The sequence below is a fragment of the Phlebotomus papatasi genome, chromosome 2, assembly GCF_024763615.1.
Source record: "Phlebotomus papatasi isolate M1 chromosome 2, Ppap_2.1, whole genome shotgun sequence".
Taxonomy (NCBI): Eukaryota; Metazoa; Arthropoda; class Insecta; order Diptera; family Psychodidae; genus Phlebotomus; species Phlebotomus papatasi.
The window spans coordinates 105931526-105957252 of record NC_077223.1 but is presented as its reverse complement, the minus strand read 5'-3'; the positions used below and the strand labels follow the sequence as shown (position 1 = coordinate 105957252).

Here is a 25727-nt window from a genome sequence, read left to right as displayed (position 1 = left end):
GAACCTTCCACATCAACTCACTGTTACTATTTCCAACATTTCTTGACGCGATATGTAGCCATTGCCATCGAGATCATACATGGAAAATGCCCACTTGAGCTTCTGCTCCAATTTTCCACGCGATGTCACACTCAATGCACAGAGGAATTCTCGAAAATCAATTGTGCCATCACCATTCGCATCAAAAGTCCGGAAAACGTGTTCAGCAAACTGCAAAAAAGCCGACACTCTATCATGGTGTATGATATCAAAGGGGAAGGATTATAACCATGAAATGTTCTCAATCCATCGAAACATTTTTCCCATTCTCAGTATACAACATTATTACGCTAATACTCGATATAAAATATTTGAAACTTATATCACAGAAGTGCTTTTCAGCAAACAATGCCAATGGAAAAGGAGTTTGCAGGACATTAACCCATTCCTTACCATGGTATTATACATCATACGCAAATTGAGTGATTTTTGATGATTTATTTCTGGGCAATTTTTATCCGAATTGCTGTCGGGAATAGATTTTTATTAACGTTAGTTATTCAATTATTTGAAAATAGTCCGACAGAGATGAAAATACATTTTGTTATTATTTTTTTGCTTCGCGGAAGGTCATGCAAAATTTTTGCTCAAAATGGCGGACGGAAAATACGACATCCCGTTGAATTTGTTAAAATTGGCCTCTTTCCTCTTTCCTGATTTGAATTCTAGTTGCCAATTGGTGTTCTTGGATAGTTACTCTATCTAAAGCAATAGAGTTTGTAATGAATTAATGCACAGAATTTAAATTCAGTGACCGTTAAGACGTGTGTTTGACAGAGGCTCCCCGCGCCCCCATATGAGATAAAAAAATTTTCTTTCCAAAAAATTCATCTACTAATCTGAAGGAAACTAATCCCAAAATATGAACATTCTATCTCAAGTATTTTTGGTACATTGACTGAATGGGTTAAAACCTTCACAAACTTCCTAAAATCACAATTTTTCCATGGAATTTATGAAGGTCTAGGTAAAATGCAAAAGCTATAATTTGTACTTGGTTCTTGTGGTAAAATAACTAGCACAAGTGAGAGTTAATAGTTGTATCGCGGTTGTACTTATTGTAAAGTTTAAACCCTCGTTGGAAAATATAAAATAAAATTTAAACATTGGGCGCTATTATGACGCTTATTACCTTTAGTCATGACCAGTTATCTCTATTCTGGCATTGAATAAACGAGCAGTAAAAAGCCAAATTTGGTCAGCAAAAAATTCGAAATGATCAGTAAAAAATAAAAAAATGGTCAGTAGAAAATAAAAAAAGGGCAGCAAAAAAAGATCAGTAAAAAATTAAAAAAGAGCAGTACTTTATTAAAAGCGGTCAGTAAAAAATGAAAAGCGGTCAGTAAAAAATGAAAAGTGGTCAGCAAAAAATTAAACATGATCAGTAAAAAGTAAAAGATGGTCAATAAAAAACAAAAAGTGGTCAGTAAAAATTAAAAAGTAATCAGTAAAAATTTAAAATGAGCAGTAAAAATATTGAATTTGGTCAGCAAAAAATTAAAAGTGATTAGTAAAAATATTTAAAAAAGCAGCAAAAAATTAAAAATGAGCAGTAAAAAATAAAAAGTGGTTAGCAAAAAATTTAAAACGAGCAATAGAAATATTCGAGATGATCAGTAAAAAGTTAAAAAGTGATCAGCAAAGAATTAAAAATGAGCAGTAAAAAATAAAAAAATGGTCAGTAAATAACAAAAAGTGGTCAGCAAAAAATTAAAAAGTGATCAGTGAAAAATAAAATATGGTCAATAAAAAATTAAAAATGAGCAGTAAAAAATAAAATTTGATCAGTAGAAAATCAAAAGTGGTCAGCAAAAAATAAAGAATGGTCAGTAAAAATTAAAAATTATTCAGCAAAAAATTAAAAATGAGCAGCAAAAAAAAAATTTAAAAAAAACAGAAAAAATTAAAAATGAGCAGTAAAAAATAAAAAGTGATCAGCAAAATATTAAAAAGGAGCAGTAAAAAATAAAAATTGGTCAATAAAAAATTAAATGCTGCAAGAAAAATATTTCTAAAACAGGCATAGGGTGGAGTCTACACTTATGGATGTTATACACACTAATGGACAACACAAAAATCTTAAGTTAGTACATTAAACAGATTTCGAAAAGTCAAAAAAAATTGTTAATTACATCATAAACTAATAATTTTATAACTTTTCGAAATCTGTTTTACGTAAGAACTTAGGATTTTTGCACGCTGTCCATTAATGTAAACTCTATCCTAAAAGTTTCAATATTGGTTTATTGTCTGAATTCCTTCGAATGCTATTAGCATTCGAAGAAGTTTCTGAAACTTCCGACTTTGAAAAAGGTCTGTGGAGGCTATCTATGGAAAAATTTGTAAGCCACTATCGTTTTTGTTTTAGAAGATACTGAACTTTAAAATTTTCGATTTGTGACAATTTGCCCCAGACTTTTCTTAGTTGTCTGGAAAATTTCGCTAGTTCTCTAGAATTTTTCTAAAGGTCTTTTTTCTCTATTAAGCGTTGTGCCATCATTACGATAAAGTACATTTTGTCGTATTTGATATACTGAAATTACTAAAATATTGGTATTTTTCCTAAAAATATGTAGGTAGTTGAATGGTAGTAAGACAAGTTATGATTTAAAAGCACTTTAAAAATTGAAGCTTTGAATTTAAAAATGAAAAAAGACACAATTTTTAAATATCTCTTGAAAAAAAAAGCCATAAAATACTAGAATTTTTTTCTTTTACTTTAGTATGAAATGATAAAAAAAGGTGTACTTATGGCGCTCTCTTATTCCACTTATAATTTTGATCCAAAAACAGGGTTAAGTACAGATAATTGTAGCCACTAGGAACTTTATGTCATGAAAAGTCAATAAAGCGTTTAAAAAGTCTTGTTCCGAATTCCAAACTGTTCTCAAGTGCTTCTGCAATATCGACTATTCTTTGCATTGGTTTCTGTCATGACTATTTTGTGCAGTTCTCGTCGTGTTTTAAAACCCAGTAAACAGTCGTGGCAGGAACCAACACAAGAAAAAAATGATAACGCAAAAGCACATGAGAACAGTAAAATGCTAAATATAAGTTCATTTTTATCGGAATAGCACTATTAAATGCGAATTCTTTATCCTGAATTTTTTTATTAGTACATGGCTCGTTTTATGTGCTTCTGATTTACTAATTTTTCTTCATGCTGGTTCGTTATAGTCAGTCGAGACAGAAACTAATGCAATGAATAGTCGATTGCGTATTGCGTAGTACTTGAGAACAGTAAAGTTTTGAAAATTACAATGAAAAATTAACATTTTGTTTTAGCACTCTACTGTTCTCAAGTGCTTCTGCATTATCAACTTTTCTTTGTGTTCACACAGAGAAGTGATTTTGAGAAAGCGGTGTTGAATTTGGGGTTGAATTTGGTGTTGGTGTTGCTTGAACACCAAACGTAGTAGCATTCACACCAAATTAACACCTAGTTTTGAATCAATGGTGTTCTATGAAATGCTTTGGCGGTGTTGTATTAACTCCGCCACAGAAATCTCTGAAATGGTGCAAAAGTAACACCATCAATTTTCTAAACAGTGCTGTTGCAACGCCAAACGGTGTTCGTCGCTCACCATCGACCACACACACAGAAAAATGAAAAATTCTTAAACAGAAACACCCAGGAATTTAATTTCAAATCCCATCCAATGAATGCCAATGCCCTAATTCTAAATCCTTGATCATTTAGTTTTAGTTGCAAATCTGTAATTCTAATTGTAATCTCTAATTTTGGAATATCGTGTGTGCCGATGCAACGGTTCCCGATATGCTTTGAATACATTATAGGAGTTCGTGGCGCAGCTGGAAGATGCTCGACTGTCATCACAAAGGTCGCGTGTTCAAATCTCGGCGCAGGCTTAAATGTTGGAAAAAGATTTTCACGCACCAAATGGCTTTGAAATACAGATAATATCATCCAGGGAGGGCCCCAAGCCCTCAAACAATGGTCAAAAATTAATAAAAATCACACAGAAAAATTGAAAATTCTTAAATAGAAACACCCAGGAATTTAATTTCAAATCCCATCCAATGAATGCCAATGCCCTAATTCTAAATCCTTTGATCATTTAGTTTTAGTTGTAAATCTGTAGACATTTTTCATTTATTGGTGTAAAAGGAACACCTATATTTTCTTGAGATGGTGTGATACAAAATCCACAATGGTGTTCCAACAACGCTAAATTTGGTGTTAATAATTGGTGTAAAATTGGTGTAATCAGAAACCCAAAGCCGGTGTTAGTTACTTTGTGACACCACTTGGTGTATTCTGAACACCGAATTGGGGTTAGTTGATTTTGGGGTTGAGGTTGGTGTGTCCGACAACACCATTTGGAGTTGTTATGCCACTAAAATTTCTCTGTGTGTTGGTTCCTGTCATGACTAGTGGTTTTCGGAAACTTCGAGGGCTAGAAAAACAGTCGTGACATGAATTAGAACAAAAAATCGAATGCAAAAGCACATCAGAACAGTTATGTACTGAAAAAAAGTTCAGAAGCTAAAAACCTGTCATTGGAAATTGTTAAATTTGTAATTGGATAAACACAATTATAATGCTATTCCAGTTAAAAATAAAAAGGGGAGTTTTTGTCTTGAACATTTATTAGCACATAACTGTTCTCAAATGCTTCTGCTTTATCAACTTTTCTTTGTGTTGGTTCCTGTCATGACTACTGGTTTTCGAAAACTTCGAGGATTAGAGAAACAGTCGTGACAGGAATTAAAACAAAAAAAATCGAATGCAAAAGCGCATAAGAACAGTTATGTACTAAAAAAAAGTTCAGAAGCTAAAAATCCTGTCATAGAAAATTGGTAAATTTGTAATTGGAATAACACAGTTATAATGCTATTTCAGTAAAGAATGAAAATGGGAAGTCTTCAAGGGGTAACTCATTCCCATTTTTTCTGACAAGGGTTTCTGGTTTCTCGGGTTTCGCGATGCAATTTTTGGGTTTCTCGGATTTCACGATGCAATTTTTGGGTTTCTCGGGTTTCGCGATGCAGAAATTGGGTTTCTCGGGTTTCACGATGCAATTTTTGGGTTTCTCGGGTTTCGCGAAGCGTTTCTCGGACAATTGACGAGGGTTTCTCAATATGAGTTACCCCTTGGAAGTCTTTTTATTAAAGCATTTTTTAGCACATAACTGTTCTCAAATGCATCTGCATTATCGATTTTTCTTTGTATTGGTTTCTGTCACGACTATTTTGTCCAGTTCTCGTCGTGTTCGAAAACCGGCAGTTGTGACAGGAAACAATGCAAAGGAAGGTCGATAACGCAGGAGCACTTGAGAACAGTCATGTACTAAAAAATATTTCCGCTCAGTTTAAAGCTTCACAGATTGTATTGCAGTGTCAAAATTAAAGTTTTCACTGAAAAAGCTCTTACCTTACTCGCATCGCCGTATGGGAAGAAATTCCCATAGATTTTCTTGAATTCCTCTACTGAGAGGTGTCCACTTGGACAATCCTTGAGGAATCCTTTGTACCATTCTTGAATTTCTGCATCTGTAAATTGAGAAGGATAATTAGTCTATTTGAGTATGCAATTGGTACATTGAAGATTGACCAATTACCTGTAAATTCTGTGTTTTGTTTGAGATCCTCCAGCACTTCTGGTTTCAATTTACTATTTTGCTTTCCCATTTTGTGTTATCTATCTGTCTTCGATGGCAGTTGGGGTGGATGGGTGATGTTCTTTTTCTCCTCGTTTCGGTACCTTGGAAGTCTTTCTAACACCGTCTTCTTTGTTTTTCTGTCTTTTGTGTGCTTTCTCACGGGATTCACGGGATTAGTCAATTAGCAAAATTATTGCATAAAGTATTCAAGCAAGAATTTTGGACAAGTGTCCGTTCTTCTTGTCGAAGACTTTCAATGACCGGTAGAGTGACTCAAAGGTCAGCTTGAAGAAGTTTAAACTTCCCTGTTGATGTTGTCTTCTTGAGAGGATAGATCTAACAGTGGAATCTTATTCCTTGGTACTACGTCCTACAAATTAAGTTAATACTCTACGGTAGTGCATCCGATCACCTATCTTCGAATATACAAATGAAATCTCTGGTGGTACCTAAATAAATGAAATTGATAGAAAGAGCAATTTAAATAAAGATAATTAAATGGAAAGTGAAATGAAATGTAAAACATCAAATTAGAGTTGTTTGTGAAAATTATGGAAAATAGCAATTTTATATCGATATGTCAATTAATTTATAATTAAATAAATAGTTTGGTAGTAAATTACAACACACGATGTGATTTTTATACTTATTTACTCATTTGGTGTTTTATTATTTTCTTTCAGTTTTTTTTCTTTTGAACAAAATTCTCTTGCTGGTTTTTTGCTTTACAATTTTTTTTTGGTTTATCTCACAAAAGAGCATTTTTTCAAATATTTTTTTCTTATTATGCTTCATTCCTAAAATTGAAATAATTTTTGCCGTGATTCAATGCAGCGATCAAATTTACTTACATTAACGACACAGATTTTCTTCAATGCCTTTTTTTAACATTAATTTTCTGTTTTTTTTTGTTTTATATTTTTTTATCATCAATCGACAATATTTTACTCTATAAATTGTAAGTTTTGCTTTGGACAAGACTTATACATTGACATAAAAAATTCCCTTTTACTTTTTAATTCGAATCCTTTTCTTTCTGTACCACATACTTTTACATATTCATAAGTATATATATATATATTTTTTTAAATTTCTGTCAAATGTGTTATCATTTTTTTTGTTGCTCAAATAGGTGATTGAAATTTAAACTTGATTCTGGGGCAGTGTTTTACAATTTTTCAATTTTTAAATTTACTTCCAATGGATAATAACTTTTAAAAAATAAATTTTAATTGACAGCTATAAAACAATTTAAAAAAAAAACAATCTTTGCAATAAAAAAATTTCCATGTAGATGAATTACATTCAATATTATTACATCAAGAGATTATTTTTGTGTTTTTTTTCTGCTTTGAATATTAGCGTCTTCTTATTTAAATTTTTTTTTGATGAAGTAAAACACTTGTTACACATATATTTGTTAATACAGTGAATTTAATTTTTTTGATATTTTAATTTATTACATGAAGATTTTCTTTATTTATCTTAGATATTGATGTTAAATTGAAAAGAATCTTGCGAGTTTCTATGTTTAAGTTACAGAAATAGGCTCGAAACAAAACAAAAAAGTACTTTAAGATAGTCCCCCATTCTAATTGATAAAAAGGTCACGTATCAGCGATAGAATTTTCCTTTTCCTGATATAATTTTCTTAATCTCATTCTATTTTTTTCCCCATGAGAATACACCGTGAAAATGTTTGTTGATTTTACAATATAGTCGCCATCAGTAAAAGCCATTGGTTTTTTTTTCTTTGTGGTAATTAGTTCAAATAAGCATTTGTGCCCATCAATTTTTTTTTAAATATAGTATAGTAATATGATTATATTATATAGTTATTTTCATATGCTTTATTATCGATATTTTCCTTTAATTAACTACATTTATATTAGGTTTACTTTTTGTTTTCTCTTTTAAATTTAAAATATTCTTATTAAGAAATGTCATCACGTGGTTGATTGCCTATCTAGCGATATATTTTTCTTCAATTAAATATTATTTCAAAACAAGAAATTAAATTTAAAAAAGAGATCCCAATGGACAATAATTGATATCTTTTTTTTCAATCTTGTAAAGTAAATGCAAAAAAAAATACTAAAATGGAAATTATAGTATTTACTCATGAGCACCAAAAGTCAACAAGTGTACATTAATAATTAGCAACTAGCTATAGTTGCTTGTGACTTAATTTTCTTTAATGAGGAAACTCCCATGAAGAGTCTAAGCAATTTAGATAACGCAGTGCCTTTCTTCGTATCCATCTACTTTTATTGAGAATATCTGCGATTTAATTAAGCAATCTTCATTGCAACGGAGTGCCATGAATAATGGCAAAAAGTCATGAAAGCCCAGTAAATAGCGAATAACCCTTTTCATGGCTACAAAGTATTGGTACTATAGCTCATTCCCAACGGTTAAACCCTCCGAATTGACATTATAAATTTTTCTAGGAGCGGCACCGATTTCTCCTAAAAGCTTTCCTTGTGCTAGGTAGATTGCTGTAAGGCCTTGACATATTAGGAGTAACGCTAATAGGTTAGGGGAAATCTCTGCTACCGGCTAAAGTACTAAATCATGCCCTTGCATTATACGATACCGAATCTCAAGAGTTATACGGGCTTCAGACCTAGGGTAAGTGTGCCAAATTCCGGCCAGCTTGCAATTCCGGCCATCTTTTTTGTTCCTCGAATTTCCATGAATTTTTAGTTTTTACATACTGTAGAGATTATACAATGCAAAAGAATAACAAAAAATGTAGTTTCGATAAACGAGATGACATGAAAAAGACATTTGAAGAGCTTCCGATGGGCAAAGAACTATGAGAATGAAGGTGGCCGAAATAAGGCACCAAATCTATGTCAAAATTTATAGATATTTTAAAATGTATTAAGAATGATTTTAGAGTAAATAAAGACGATAAACTGTCTACAAGGTTCCAAGCAACACTCCTTAAGAAGAAGTAATAAAAATATTCAATTTGCATTAATAATATAGCATTTAAAACTTGAGACCTTGGCGTTTGCATGCAACTATGCCGAAATTTGGCACACTGACCCTAAGGCTTTGCCGGCTTAGCCATCAATCAAGATTTTTCATAAAATTGTGACTTAGAATTGTATTATAAAACACAAATAATCTATTGAATTCTAAAAACAACTAAATTAATTGATTGTTCTTTAAGATTTTAAGACGTTCTGGAAGTAGGCTAAACCTCTAGTTTGAACAAGGTCTCAAAAATCTAAATAACAAGCAATTAAATTCATTTTCCAAAATCTAATGGATCTTTTACCCTTAATATTTAAATATAAACAACAATTCCCTAAAAAATCATGCCTGATAAGGAATTAGAGGACTTAAGCCAGATGGCTAAGCCTTAGGTCTGAAGCCCGTATTAATCTGAAAAGATTGAGTTATGTAATGAGGTCTCAGACTAGAGGCTTAGCCCAGTTCCCGAAGGTGTCAAAATCCTAAATATCGAGCAATTTCGATGTTTTTCGAGAGCCTAATTGGTAATTTATCTTTAACAATTCAATCCTAAGTAAAATTTTTCCAAAAAATCATGATTGATAAAAAATTAGAGCAGTTAGCCTCAAAATTTGGAAACTCAGCTAAGTCCTCGACGAAGGTATAGGGGAAAGGCTCATAACTTTGACCAGTTTCTTATTTTGGACACTTTGAGGATAAAATTGGACACTAAAAATAAATTGATTAAAATGATGGATTTTTATTCCACTATTTGATGAATAATGAATAAATAATAATGAAAGATGACTTGGTAAGATAGGTTCTTGAAATGAAGAACAATGGGCATCCTGTTGAGGCGGATTAGCTGTCCAAATTTATAGCCAAGTTGTCCAAATTAATAACCAATTTGTTCAAAATAAGAGTCAAATTCACCTCTACATATCAATTCATTTTTAAACGTATTAAGACTAATTTCAGTAAAAACAAAGACAATAAACCCTTGCCAAGTATCTAAACAACCCTTCTGAAAAGAGAGTAACGGAAAAAGTCAATTAGTATTGAAAATATCGCACTTCAAACTTGGAACATCGATGCTTAGAAGCAGACTGTCCAAAATTATGAGCCTTTACCCTAGTGATTAGTTCGCCTGATATCTGAAGTCGGCCTTATGCTGACATTTCGTTTTAAAATTAAAGAAGAAATCTTTCTCCTGAACATTTGTTAGTACATGATTGTTCTCAAATCCTTCTGCTTTGTTGACTTTTCTGGTTTGCTGGTTTTAGAACACGACGAGAACTGGACAAAACAGTCATGACAGAAATCAATACAAAGAAAAGTCGATATTGCAGAAGCACTTGAGAACAGTCATGTGCTAAAAAATGCTCAAGAGAAAGCACAGCAACGAGGGAGTTCCGTTCGAGATGTCGCGACGGTGGCGGCCTCCCAAATGTTCAGAAAGTGGTGGCCACCATTGAGAACTATTGTTTGAACCGCGTTCATTTTTTTCCCAGCCCGTAAGGATTTACATTGGACCGAACCCTGTTCCGAACGCGTTTTCTGAGACTTCCTTTTTTATTTTTAACTGGAATAGCATCATGATGGTACTATTCTGATGCAAAATGAACAAGTTCTTTTTTAGCACCTTACTGTTCCCAAGTCCTGCTGTATCGACTTTACTTTGTGGTGGTTGCTGTCTAGAGTGTTTTCTCCAGTTCTTAAGAATAGTCATGTACTAAAAACATGTTCTAAAAACTGTGCCAAATTTCGGACCCCAAAATTTTAACCCATTTTAGCCCCAAAGTCTTAAATTTGAAATGTAATATTTTAATGCAAATTAAGAATTTTTCTGAATCACTTTTCAGAAGTGTACTTTGAAACCTTGATAGGTACTTTGTCATATTTATTTTAACTGAAATTTTTATTAATAGGGGAAATGGGGTATCTTTGAATTAGCACACTTTTGAAAACAAGCTTTCTTTTGACTATTTCAAAATGGAATTTAATTATAATGCAATTTAGCTTCACAATTTGCATGTAGACCTGAGTCATATCAATTATGACAGTTTCTCTTATATTTAAAACTGAACAAAAATTAAGATATTGCTTTGTATGTTATATCGGACACCAAGTTTCCCTAAGTGCCTTGACTTTCCCAAATAGCTTTAAGGATTTTTCAATGGGGTCTTGTTTGGAAATGCGATGTTCTTTTGTGTCTCTTTTGCCTATCTATCTATTTTGAGAAACAGAAGTAGTGTCCGATGTTGAAGTAGTGTCCCATTTTGAAATAGTGTACTATTTCATTATAATGGAACGGAAATTTAACTATAATGCAATTTAGCTTCACAATTTGCATGTAGACCTGAGTCATATCAATTATGACAGTTTTTCTTGTATTTAAAACTGAACAAAAATTAAGATATTGCTTTGTATGCTATATCGGACACCCAGTTTCCCCTTTAAGGATTTTTCAATGGGATCTTGTTTGGAAATGCGATGTTCTTTTGTATCTCTTTTGTTTGTCTATCTATCTTGAGAAACAGAAGTAGTGTCCGATATTTCAAACTGTCCGAAATTTTGCACTGTATTTTTATTTTTCTACGTCTCTCCATTACTGGTTCAGTAACCGAATGAAAAAAGATATTGACTTCCGGTCATCAGTATCAATCATTTATGTTTTTCGAAGTAGTTCAATAGAACATATCGTACATTGTATTAATATGTACAGTAGACGAATACGAAGAAAGTACACTAAGCTATTAGCATCCCTAATTTAAGTGATACAGTTAGTGAATTTCTAAAAAAATAATCCCATGAGTTAATTTTCTAATTTTTAATAGAAAGAAAAGGATACAGTGTGTAATGCTAAAGTGCATATTCCATATTTTTCTTTAATTCGTGTATATCTTTTTTTTCACAAACTGCATTTTGTTTTTAGCACATTTTTCCTGGTTTTGCAGTGTCTCATATTTGTGATTATAGGTAGCATTCGCACGACATTTGAAAACAATACCAATTGTCAAGAAATTGTAGAAACATGTCGTTTTTCGTGTCCTTTTCAGCATTCACCCGTGGTATCTATTGTTATCATTTTCACTGGGAAAATGTGCGGTATCATAAAATGTTGGAGGGAGGGGTAGGGCAAGGGGTGAATATGAGGAAAAAAAAGTGAAATGGGAATTTTCTCTGCATTTTACCAGAATAGACTGGTGAAGCGAATGAAATATCCTCATATTGACTGTGTATCTCTTTCGTTGATAGATAAATTGAGTTTGATATCATGTAATTTTCTCCTTTTTTGCCGTCTTTCTGTGATAAGAACTTTTATTTTTCTTTTTCAAAGTATAAGTTCACATGAGACACTGCAATTTAGGAGTGAAAAAATGTGTGATTACTTTTTTCTTGTATTTTTTATCCTTAAAAATGTCACCTTTAACAATTACCAATAAAATTTATCATTCTTCTATATAGCCATTCTTTGCTCCGTAAAAAGTTTTTTTTTTAGAGATTGTCTTTAGAGAGTTGATTTTATTTTTAAAGAAGTTTAGATCATTAATACTCTAAAATTCACCATGTAAATTTTTTATTAGATTTTTGGTTCTTTTATCGAGTTTTCTTGGATGCAAAATCACAACAAAGAGCAACAAAAATAAATTCTCTTGTGTTTGAATATTGTGAAAGGAAAGGCTTGTAATTAATTTATGTAATTTACAGGTAATAATTAGTTCATTAATTTTTAATTTAGGGTAGATGGAATGAAAGGGTAACGTGAAGAACGGTGTAAATACGAAGGAGAAAGGTCATCAAAGCGTTTTTTCTTTTTCTTTTTTAATATTTTCAATTCATACAATATGAACTTTTACTGGGATTCCTTACGTTCTGTACACGATATTTCGCTATTTTTGTGTTTTTTTTTAATTCTTGATATTCATTGGAATGCCTTTTTCCTACTCCGAAAATATGAAAAACAATTTTAATTGTGAGCACAAGATGAATGATACTTGAAGGAAGAGAGAAATTTATAAAAGAAGTATTTTACCCTGTTGAAGAGAGGTCGATGAGGGAAAAGTTGGAATTTTTGATATCTTGCAATATATCTCAACATGTTGATATACATTTATATTTATAAAGTAAAAAAATTGATCGACAATATTGAGAAGAATTCTCCCTTCCGTAATATGTGGCATTTCATCACTTTCAAACTAAAATTCTTTAAAAGGATTTTAGAAAAATTTCAAAAACTTGTCATTCCGTTGGAAATTTATTTTATACAAAAAATACTTTTGAAAATTTATAGAAAAACTATTGGAATTTAGGAGAATGTAGGCATGGTCCGCATAGAGTGAACCTTCAAACGATGCGAATTTTCTCTTTGTTTGCAAAGAGCTGACTTACCATTTCTCATCTCGTTTCATGAACTTAATAATTATTTGTCTTATGGCTAAGAAATGACGAACTAGCTCTTTGTAAATAAAGAGAAAATTTGCGTTGTTTTAAGGCTCACTCTGTGCGAACCATGCCAACATTCCCCTATTAATAGCTCGCACAGTGAAAGAACAATATCAGGAATGATGGTTCATTTGTGTTTTACCACGATTTTTTTCATAAAATTACACAAATATGTATTTAAAAAAAATTTTTGTAATTTAAAAATAAGTAATATTATTATTGTGTAATTTTGAATAAATGGAGGGAAGTAAAGTACCTTCACTGAGAGAAATCCGAAAAAGTTAAAATAACATTGCGTCGGTTGTAGAGAAAATTGGTAAAAGTAAGAGCTCCAGTGTTTCCGTCGATCTACTTTGTGAACACCTTTTCGACAGGGGACCCCTATTGACACTTTTGTCAAAATATTCAATTTTACTTAATATTTTTAATAAAATATAAGTAATCTGACTTTTTTTTATTAATCTACGTTTTTCGATAAGGATAAGTGTTCAAATTTCGTATTCCAAATGGTACAGAGTCAGGTGTCAATAGGTCGGATTACAAGTTCTTAAAGTGCCAATAGGTGTTCCTTTCACCCTATTTATGTAAATTTATGAAAACCATGGCAAAAGCATCAATTTTTATACTGAGTTTTTATTCCAAAATACGGGAAATGTATTGAAACTGAATGTTTTTTATCGGTCGTAAACGTAAAGAGAATATAAAATTTGCAGAAAACATTCTCTGAAACGAGAGTTTGTCAGTGATTTGCAATGCAAAGATAAGCTGAATTTGCAATGAATCACACCTACTATAAGCTGACTTGGGATTCTCACTGATTTTTTTTTCTAGTTTGAGGGAGAATTTTAGCTATCGCCGTGTGTGTTAAAAATTTTTAGCCGAAACCTACAGTGGCGGCCAAAATAATAGAATCACTTTGCAAAGCTTATATTTTTTTAACTTTTGTATTTTTTCACAATTTGTTGATTTAGTTCTGAAGTAGAAGTCATTAAATTATTAGAATTGTAGAATAAGGGTAGTTTTGACGGCTAATGGTCTCTATTTTACACAGAATACGACAATAGTGAAATTCTGTTCGGTAAAAAAAAAATTGGAAAACTGTCATTTATTGTTTCTAAATATGGCTTTATTTAAACCTATTCGATTTATAAACCACATTCTTTAATTTAAATGAAAGTGATCCTATCGTGTTGTTCAAACCAAATTAGACTATTTATGTATTCTGTGAAAAAAAGACCTCTAGCGGTCAAAACAATACTTATATGACGTAAGGTAATTAGGGGAAAGGCTCATAATTTTGTCCAGTTTCCTATTTTGGACACTTTGGGGATAAAATTGGACACTAAAAATAAATCGATTAAAATGATGGATATTTATTCCAATATTTGATGAATAATGAATTCTATCTAAATATTTGTTCTTTTTGGAAGATTTTAAAACTAAATACGTTAAATTTTGAATATGATTTGAGTTGAAATTGCTTTGTTGAAAATTCAGTGTGAGCAATTGCTTACGAAAAATATGACAGAACTTCTTGTGTACTTCAGTCTAATTTAGATGTGGTGAAGTACTAACAATGTTTCTTCGCTTTTTTGAGTGATATTATTGAATATTCATTGAATATTGTGTTGATTCACGTTAGTGGTGATTTGTATATTTGATTTCAAGTGAGATTTGCCTTGTGAGTTAGATTTTTCGTGTGAAAATTGGAATTTTTTTAAGACCTTTAACAGTGAGGTGATACTCCTTATTTTGGACAGGTGTTTTTCTCACGAAATTTCGTGAAGTTTTAGCTTTTGTGATGACTAGGTTGGACAAATGCCTGGAGAAACAAAGGAGCATCATCTCTACGAAAAAGACGTAGCGAGAAATGCCCTGAAAGGCTCCCGGAAAGGTCAGGGAATGAGCGAATCCGCACGTACTTGGAGTATCGAAGTCAACTCACTTTAATGAATGATACGGAAAGTTTCCGGACTTCTTGTGACATTCTACGTTTCCTTTACATGAACAGGAAGAGGACTTGGTAAGATTGGTTCATGAAATAAAGAACAATGGGCATTCTATTGAGGCGGATTATCTGTCCAAATTTACAGCCAAGCTGTCCAAATTAATAACCAAGTTGTCCAAAATATGAGCCAAATTCACCTCTACAAATCAATTCATTTTTAAACGTATTAAAACTAATTTTAGTAAAAAAAAGACGACAAATAGCTAGGCAAGTTTCTAAACAACCCTCTTGAAAAGAGAGTAACAAAAAAAGTCAATTAGTATTGAAAATATCGCACTCCAAACTTGGAACATCGATGCTTATAAGCAGACTGGGCAAAATTATGAGCCCTTACCCTATTTGAACATTTCTATATCAAAATTATTTCAACGAATTTGAATAAACAAAAATGCTAAAGGTAAAATAGTGGTCTTTGCGAAGCTGATTCTATTATATTGGCCGCCACTGTATGTAATTTATTTTAAGAATTTAAAATGAAAAGATATGACAAGTGGATATATTGATTTTTTGGCATTTAACTTTGCTCATTAATTTATTATATTAAGCCTCTTGCATTTTGCACGAATTTGAGACTAAAATCAAAAGTAATAATAATAAATTCATAATAAATAAATTAATAAATTGTCATATAAATTATAATTAAGGAATGAAAATGTACTAAAGAGGTAATTGAAATTCTTTAATATTTTTGGCATTTGATAAGGATGCTTACAAAATCATAAGAATTAGAATCTTATTTCGATCTTTCCTTAGGTTAGCGAATAACAAATAAATAAATTAACAATTGGGGACGAGTGGTGAAGCGATGCGAAAAGATAATTAAGAAAAAGTTCTTGATAAAGTTGAATGTATAAATAACATTTTTCCACCCTGTTGATTATTCTTCAATTGAATATTAATATAAAATTATATCATTTTTTTTTCGTGCCTACGATATTATGTAAATTGTACAGTGGGGAGATTCTCTGAGACAGAAAAAAGCCTCAATTAATTGAAAATGTATTTTCATCCCTAATTAGATTTTTTTTTGCTTCTTAATAGGGAGTGTCCTAATGATAGCATAAGAGATAAGAATTTTTGTCAGGATAATTTTTTTTGTAACAGATCTTTCATTCGTCTTTATCTCTATCTTCTTGAGAATATAATGTACCCGATGCTCAAATTTTTTGACTCGTGATATATTATCATAATTTTTAGTCACATTTTCAAAAGCAGCTTCACTGACTTTTTTTTTGTTTATCGTATTTTACATTATTATTTCTGTAAAATGTAAAGTGGTTTGCTAAATTTCTTTTTTTTTGTATAATGTAAACAACCTATGGCCTTCTTAAGGCGCTAACATTTTTGATAATTCCTCATCCTGAAGGCATCCCTTCAGAAATTCATCCTGTGTCAATTGTCCATCATTGTTCTCGTCCATTTTCGCAAAAATATTCTTAGCTCTCTCTTCTGCGGAATCGGCAGGACGATTTGATGAACAAGCACCAAGCATGTCGTAAATAGCCTACAAAATTTTTTTTCACAGTAAATAACATGGAGATTGGTGGTATATTCTTATGGTAATAGCGGTAATAGCTTAAATTTATTATTAGAAAATAATGTTGCAGTACTTTTCATATAAGATAAATTCCCATGTGAATATTTTTGTATGTAACTGTTCACTATTGACTAACTGCAGGTAATTGCTTGATACTTTCAGTGACTTAGAAAACTCATTTAACCATTTAACCTTCTATTTTCAGAAATATTTTAGATAATCTTTCAAATATTATCCACTCACAAAGGATGGGAATTCTTTAACGCTCTGGGGATGCCATATGACAAATTGGGTTTGAATCTTAGGAGAGCTTTTTCGAAAATGCGATTCTGTAACCGTGACATTGCCATTTCAGCTCACGTGACTTTGTCCAGAAGTCACATTTGAGATTTCTGGCAATTAAAATGACAATAAATTTAGTTAAACAAATCAACCAAGACGTACTGTATTTTCATAAAATCATCAAGTAAAGGGATTTCAATAAAAATTCAATGAATTACATTTTCGAACTCATATGATATGACAAAAAAAGCTCTATTGGCATTCTCTCCGTACAGAAGTAGATCTTGAAAAATTCGAAAATCTATTTGAAGATCCAAAAAAGAGAATTTCTTACTTCTTAATAATTCCGCAAGGTGGCTGAGGTACAGTAGAGTCTCCTAAATTCGAACGCTCGGGGGGTATTTTTGACATTTCTCACCTCCCAAATTCTAACGATTTTTTCAAAACTAACGAAATTTGTGTAAGATTAAATTGTACTTTGAATCAAATTCTCGTACTTTCTCGCAAGTTTTAGTGGTATCATACTTCCTTTTTATTTTACACGACCATAATGTATGTAAACACTCAGGAAGAAGCACATAAATATGATTTTCATTCACCAAGAATACGAACTTTCTAACATAACCTCACAATTGACGTTTTGAATCCAAACGGCGTTCGAATTTCGAATTGCTCAAGTGTCAAAATGTGACGGTCTTCACATTGTTTTGAGGAAAAATACAGAACAACGACGCTTACTGTTCTTGTCCCATTACTTAATCACTCCATTATCACCGAGTAACTCTTTTTTCAGCTTTTTAGTGTGATACTTGATAAATTTTCCCCACCTTGTTAGAAAATTTAGTGTGAAAATTCGAAATTGAATTTGAAATCTTCGAACTTTAACGACTTTTTGTGCAAATAGAGTTCCATTTACCTTTTATCCAAGACACTATTGGAGAATCAAAATCTACTTATGTTTGGGCTCATTGTCAGGGTTCGGACTTACGCGTGACAATGCCATGAAAATTACAGAATTCCCCTACAAAGTTTTAAACTCAAAAGCACTCAAAAATCAATAAAAAAAAAAGACGAAAGGACTAAAACCCGTAATAACTTTAATTACATAACCTTTAATCTGAGCATTTATATCTGGAGTTTTCCCTAGAGAAAATCTATTCGAAGATCGGTTTCGAAAACCATAGAAAAAACATTTTAACTTAACACTTTGCCTACATTTAGGCTGAAGAATTTTCTATGCAGTGAGATCTCAGATTTGATGCATCATTTTATAAAGTTTGATAATTCTCATGTGAAAGTTTTGTTTAAGCATTCGAAGTCGAATTCGCATTCTTCACATGTCAAGAAAATTTGTTGTAAATAGAGTTCCAGTTAAAAGTCAAAAATTCGAAAATCAAATTTAGGCTTGAAAAATCTATTTGAAAAGCCAAAAAAGAGACTTTCTTACTTCTTGATAATTACGCCAGGTGGCTGAATGTTCGAATTTCGAAGTGCTCAAGTGTCAAAATGTTTCAGTTTCTCTACCACATAGCTTTTATTATTTTCTTACGCAGCCTTCCCTCAATGTGGAAGTCATCCCTCATTAGAAGGTCTGGATGTCTGCCAACAGGCTTATCGAATATTCTTGTGTAGACTGCTGGGTGACAAACAATCTTCCAAGTTCCAGCTGAGAGTAACCTCAGAGCTTCCATGCTCGCTTCTGACTATATGAAAAGCACTATATATGCTCTAAATACCATTGATGTTCGAAAAACTCAAATAGAATTTTGAGTTCTCATAGTAGAAATTCGAGTCACTTCGAAATTCGAAAAATAAATACTTTACCCACCAAGTGGTTGAAACGAGAAGTAAAACTGTCTAACTTGACTTTCGAAAGTGATCTTCGAATATTTATTATCTTAGGGAACCTCCAGCTGCAATGCACGAAATAGTGAATGAATTTTTGATTAACTTCAAATAAATCTTAGTTCATCTATGTTGACATTTATCAATTATTACACAAATTATGGGAGACAAGACATTTTGACCGGTTTTCTTTAATTTTCAAAGAAATATTTCGTTTTTAAAAAATCATATTCAAATTATAAATCATTGTGCTATTTGTGTCGAAAGATTTTTCGTCATTTTTTATTCCAATATCATCTAAAATTGATTGGTAGAACTAAAAAAAATAAAACAAATCAACTGATTTATTGGAATTTCAGACATTTGGGGCACTCATTGGAGCATTTCATTGAGTTCAACATATTCCACAATAAAATGACTTCATGAATATTTTCACCAGGGGAAAAAACATTACTCTCTATTGTATGTGTGTCCTTTCAAAAAAAAATCACCCTCATCAAGGAGAAATGAAACTGCCGCTAATCCTAGCCATATGGGGTCAGTCTATAATTCCTTGCACTTTTTTCCCAAGACATGACCAAAACGTACATAAATGTGGGGCAGGGTAGTTCAGGCAGGCATGGCCTTTGAAAATATAAAATACCAATTCGAAGGTATATCAGAGGGTACTTATCTAAAAAACCGTTGGAAGTTCGAACTTTTAAAACGACGAGTTTCATAAAAGTGAGTAAGTTCATCAAAAGGACATTTCTGTGAATGAAATTTCAATTGAAACGTTCTATCATTCTAAAATTTTACAAAACCACACAGAAATTCACTTTTCGCAGCAAACGTTTACATTCTGTTGTTGACATTGCTAAAGTGTCAGAAAACCGAAATTCGAAATGATATCAGCACTAAAGCGGCGAGTACGTGAACTTTCACTTTAGGCTTCCGGTAGGTTTTCGAATACGTTTTACTTGGCTTTGGAGTGGCATTGTCACTTTGAATGGTTATTACTAATCCACTTTGTCAAAAAAATCATTACTACAATTTCAGAAGTGGGATGCACCTTTTAGCAATAATTCGAAATGGGGCGTAAGCTTAAATTATTTTTGAACGGAGCTTAATTACAAAGTTTCGCACTATATTATCTTCAAAATAATGGATTTAATTAAGCATATTACAAAAATAAAAGAAAGTGTAGATTTTTTAGTGATATAATAAAGTCCGCATCAATAATAAGAGCGTCAGAAATTATAGACTGACCTAATAATTCTTCGCATATACCACAAGGGTATTATCAAGAAATGTGTGGCTGAATAAAAGAACGGCAAACAATAGAGAGGAATTGTGTGGAAAAAACATTAAATTTTCTCCAATGTAGCGCAGAAGCAAGCAAAAAGATTTTCCCATAAACAAGATCCGAGGCACTGAAAGGGGTAGTTAAATGGCATACAAAGTACGAGGGCGATTTAGTAAGAGATGAGGAAGAAAAATCATCTAATGATGGGGAATTATAAATTATTGCTGTGGTCATTGTTGTTACATTTCGTGAAATATTTTTCTACGCGGCAATCTCCCTTAAGCAATTATCCTTAGAATAGGAGTTATATAGCCATGTCATTTTGTATTACCTGAACAATTTTTGTCATTTCCTGAATATCTATTACGCCATTTCCATCCACATCGTACATCCTAAATGCCCATTTTAACTTCTCCTCTGGTGTTCCACTCGATGTAACATCTATTGCCAGTAGAAATTCCTGTAATTAGAAAGTAAAAATCCACTTTAACGAAACATAAGCAACAGCAACGAAATGGAAGATCATGCAAAAGAAAATAAGAAAATCAAGATTTTGTTTTTAAATTTCGTACGATATTTTAAAATTATACACAAACATTTGTTGGTCCTTCGAGTCGGATAGCCGCTTTAACTTGACTCACAGATACAGTATTCGCCTAGACAGTGAAAAGTCCGCAGTTCAATCTTGGATGAAACAGAAATTTTACCTGTCTCTATCCTAGGAAAAATTCGGATCAGGTCACATGCTGTGACTGACGCTAATAATTGTAGAAGTACATTTTGTTGCTTATTTCTTGCTCCGCCGAAAGTTATGCATAGTTTGTGCAGGAATCTACGCAAAGAAAGTTTGACATTGCTTCGGTTTTCATAATATTTTCCTGAATTATCTTTGCTAGTTGAAATTCTGGGTGACAAATTGTTTTCTTAGACAGTTACACAATCCGAAAATTATATATGGAATACCCAGCGAGCACCAAATGCTAAGCCTTTTCAAATCAGCTGAAAAAATATATATTTTCAGTTGAGTTCTGCTAATCTTGTAGTGACACTAGCGATTGCAGCGGCAGTTAGTCAAAGTTATTCTTTTTCCCCATTCAAGTGAGAGACTTTAATGAACTTGGTTTTTGTCTTTGCTGAGGTTGCCGGGATTGAGTAGAAGCTAAATGTAAACCCTTTCCATTATTACAATTTCATGATTCTTACAATCACCACATTTGACATTAAAAAATAAAGAAAAAAGATAAAAATTCACAAAAATGATAAAACATATTTAGAATATATTTAGAATAATATGTATTTTTCAACCCATTCCGACCAATTTAATTTTTGTATTGTTTAATTTTATCAGAAAATTAATAACCAAAGAAATTCTTGAGAATTTTCAAAATATTTTAACATTTCATGAAAAATCGAAAAATATTGAAAAAGCTTTAGAAACTCATTTAAATACTAAAAGACTAAGAAACATATGAAATTTAGAGCCTACATGATTTTCATTTAATGGTACAGTCGACGCAAAATGATTTCCAACTAATTGGCATATTTTCCTGACTTAAAAGGTATATAAAATCTCTCTTTTAAAAAATATTAACACGCTTCATTTTAATTTAAAAAATAAATCATCAAATCGAATAAATTTTTGATTTAAAAAAGAATATGTGCAGTATTAAGAAAAACAATAATTTGTTAATTTGCTATTATACCGCGATAATAACAGTAATTTTTACGCAAAAGTGCGCTTCAGAAAATTTATAATCCAAAAATATTTTATTGGTTATATTAGACCAATATATAGCATTGGTCTAATAAAAATTTTTCAAATAGATTTTTTTGTATTATTTTTAAAACCAGTGGGGTGACATTAGCTCTGAAAAATGCGACCAGTTTTAGTGTAATTTTTTCCCTGTTTTCGTACACATTTCACAAGATATCTCCAAAACTACGTAGACTGCCAATTTAGGGTTTTCGATTGCCTCTTCGCTATTAAATTGGCTTTTATTTTGTATTAGTATTTTTTACTAATTTATTCTACAATGACAAAAAACAGCTAATAAACTCAAAAAATTTTTCGGCTCACTAGAAACATATTGGAAACATAGGAAATGTCATGCCCCTGTTTAAAACCATCATTGAACTTACTAAGTAGGGGAGCAACATCTTTTAAAAAGATTTTTTAATGCTTCTGCAACTTTATTTACCATAAATATATAGAAAATCCAGTTTCGTGATCAATTACAATAGTTGTGATCGAATGTGAGCATAATACATCGATTGCTGTTAAAAAAAAATGCCAATATTTAATTGCAATTGAGGAAAATATGCTTTTTTCAAAAGAAAAAACATATTTTTCATAAATAATGAATAATTTTATAACCCCCGACTGAACATTTCCTCAGAATAAATTTTTTTTCTCAAGAAAATAATGACGCAATTTACTAAAAAATGCAGAATTTTTGGTCGGGAGTATGTTTAATGCACCTATTTGACCATTCTCTATAGACAGCATACCGCAGCATAAATCCTATAGCAATATAGGTAATAAAAATCGTGATTATAATATCCCCCAAGTTGATAAATAATTTCAGGGGAAATTTCAAGTTCATTTTGAGAGAAAAAGAGAAAAACTGAAAAAGAAAATCTGCTAAATGGGTTCCAGTGCCATCTATCGGTAGAGTTTAGTTCTGCTATCATCCGCCGCGAGCGCTAAACAGTGCCATTTTCATGTATTTGCTTAGCACTTTTTGTTCGAGAGCTGCTGACTGGCCAGCAGACCGATTCAGCAAAAGAAATGCTGAAAACCCTATTTTTTTATGCTAATTGTGCTCGCTGGCTAGTTTATTTTAAAGAATTTAAATTAAGTGACCGTTATGACGGGTGCTCAATACTTTCTTTTCATTAAATGATTTTTTTCACAATAATCTAGTTCCAAAATATGAACATCTCTAATATTTCTAGTACATGGGTCGAATGGATTAATTAAAAAATCAGACTCCAACAATCCAATTGTAGTAAAACTAATATATGCAATGAAAAGCCACAACAAATACATCTACCCTAAACGAAGAGTTGATATGGATAAAATTGGTAAACCGTATTTTCTAAGGTATGTTCTCTGTAGGACTTAGGTTACGGTGACGGGTATTAAAATGTTATTCTAATTAAAATGGTTGGTGCTTTCCGACCCACCTCAAAGTGCATGCATTCTCATTGTAACTCTGATGATCTCAGGAGTTTAAATTGTAATATGGATGACGTTAGAGAGAAAATTTTAATGAATTAACATTGTTGTTTTGCCTTTTATTCCATTTTCTTCGGTATTAGATATATCATATACAGGTTCTTGCTGTTTTCGAATAAGTTAGCAATAGATGGTGAGAATAATAAATTCAAAATGCAATTCAGAATCTGTCATCCTTTTCTTTCTCTCTCTAGGTTATATCCTCAGTATTTTCATCATTCCATCCTCATGTCATTTCTATAAAATATTTAGACAACAAATAAATAATGATACAACATTTCAGATAAAGACACTGGGATGGAAACTCTGTGCTATTGTTTCAGAAGCACCAAGGGAATTCAAATGAAAATCTCAGGACTGCATTGACGTGGTTAGGGGACTACGAATCATAGTGAAGAAAACAATGCTATATAGGTGGGACTCCTGTTGAAGATTTTCCACAATATTCCTTTCTTTTTACTCCAACTTTGGGGTTAGAGGTGGTATTATCAAAATATACCTACTTTTGCATTTTCCCAATTCATTTCTTAATTCCCTATTGCCTAGTGAAAATTTTAAGCTTTTCCATTCTTGTATGAAAATAATTATGAAAACTCTATTGTCTTTTTAACACAATTGAATGTAATGCAGGGTGTATTTTCACAAATTGAGCAAATGAAAAATTTTCAAACTTTCTTTTCTTTTAAAACTCTTATTTTGAAGACAAAAAAGAAGTCCCAAAAGAATCTGCTACTGAAGTATGAAATGAAACATAAAATGAAATTTTTAAAAATGATTATAAAGAATTATATATAACTTAAAAATGTTTTTTGGAGTGGAAAAAATTTGAAAAGTAACAGCATTACTTTGAGATTGAAGAAGAGAAATGGGAAGCAAAGAATTGGTGTCGAAAAAATTGGCGAACGATGAGTAAGAGTAAAAGAGACTAGTCATTATAATCGATCCAAATTAGTCTAATTAAAAATACCCTTTCCAAGATAGCTTAGGAAAAAATAAGTCAAGAATCACCCCCAAAAGCTCAGAGAGAAAGACAAATGTTGCTTTTTGGGCTATTTTACGATGTAACGTAGTGTCACCTTTTTATCAGTTTAATCATATAAAAGAGACTTTTATCACGAAATTGTCTCCGACTTCTATCTCCTGCTGCGTTCTTATATCTTTTTTTTCCTTTCTTATACTGAGTGCTATGCTCAATCTTTGAACACCTCCTGAGATAAACTAATGAATTAGTAAAGTTAGCAATATGCCCTGATATGCTTATGCTACATGAGATTCCAATTGGCACTGTTCAGTAATAACTATTCGAAGATAGAAAGCCACTCCAAAGCCAAGCCAAACCTATTCGAAAATCTGCCGGAAGCCTAAAGCCTAGGTTCACGTACTCGCCGCTTTAATGCTGACTGTTCTTACATTTCGAATTTCGGTATTCCTTGACACTTCAATCGTAAACAACGTCAACAACAATGTGCCCGTCAAATAATTTCGTCAGATATATTTAAGTTTTCTGCAGAAAATATCTACACCTCTGCCGAAAATCTGCCGAGGAATCTGTAGATATTCCTAAAAATTTTATTTGGGCTTGGGAAAAAATTCGTCAGAAATTTTTGCAGATTTTCTGACGAATCCTGGTGCATACTCTAACGAATTTCTGTAGATATTTTGCCGATTTTCTGTAGATTTATCTACATTCCAGACTTTCCAGACAACTGTGTCAGAAAAGATGGAATATTTTTCACTGAAGTTTGCAAAATTCAATAGAGTTATTCTTGGTGATATTATAGTGTTTATATAAAATAAAGAATTCTGCGACGCCATGTTATAAGTAAAGAATAGTGAACTGAAAACTTTAAGCAGAGTGTCGACCTGCTTGAAAATTTCGTGTTTTTGTAAAATTTCATGGGCGATTTTTAAGAAATTAGTATTTTTGTCTTGAATTTTTTTACTCATCTAAAATGTTTAATCGGTAATGCTTGTTAAGCAGAGCATACCATTTTCTTTGTAACTGCTGCAGTTTCTTGATAAATCAACAATATTTTTGTTGAGACAATGGAGAGTCTCCATTGGAGACTATGCAGATTTCTTATGCAGAAATTCTGCCGAGAATCTGCAGATTTTCGGAAGACTTTCTGCCGAAAATCTACAGATTTTCAGGCAGAAATTCTGCCGAAGATCTACAGAATTTCTCTAAATGTGCTAGAATATACCGTTACAATTAAAAAAACCTCAGAGTAAAATCGGCAGGTAGAGCAATGATTTGACGGGATAGTATCCCCTACAGAAGGTTGGGCCCCCACACGAACAAAACGAGAAGTAAAAATATATTTTCATTGGCTTTCGAAATCAATTCTCAATTGTTTTGGCTTCAGCTGTGAATGAAGTATAATGGGGTCAAATAGAGTCTTGACTAAAAAATAAAATTCGGATAGAAGTTCGAATTATCATATTAAAAATTCGCAGAA

General features: G+C 31.9%; 2 protein-coding genes across 8 annotated transcripts in view; both read right to left on the bottom strand.

Moving 5' to 3' along the window:
* Positions 1-25727, bottom strand: part of LOC129800643 (neurocalcin homolog) — a 120206-nt gene that overhangs the window by 6860 nt on the left and 87619 nt on the right. For both annotated transcript variants that reach the window (XM_055845176.1, XM_055845175.1), the window contains exons 2-4: positions 5622-6112; positions 5435-5553; positions 22-210 (exon numbers count right to left, since the gene is read on the bottom strand). In XM_055845176.1, the coding sequence (XP_055701151.1) occupies positions 22-210; positions 5435-5553; positions 5622-5691 (378 nt within the window). In that variant the 5' untranslated portion in view covers positions 5692-6112. The remainder of the gene's footprint in view (positions 1-21; positions 211-5434; positions 5554-5621; positions 6113-25727) is intronic.
* LOC129800644 (neuronal calcium sensor 2) overlaps positions 16369-25727 on the bottom strand; it is a 96981-nt gene continuing 87622 nt past the window's right edge. For all 6 annotated transcript variants that reach the window (XM_055845179.1, XM_055845182.1, XM_055845181.1 and 3 more), the window contains 2 exons: positions 20362-20490; positions 16369-16585 (listed from right to left, as the gene is read on the bottom strand). In XM_055845179.1, coding sequence (XP_055701154.1) covers positions 16409-16585; positions 20362-20490 — 306 coding nt within the window. In that variant the 3' untranslated portion in view covers positions 16369-16408. The remainder of the gene's footprint in view (positions 16586-20361; positions 20491-25727) is intronic.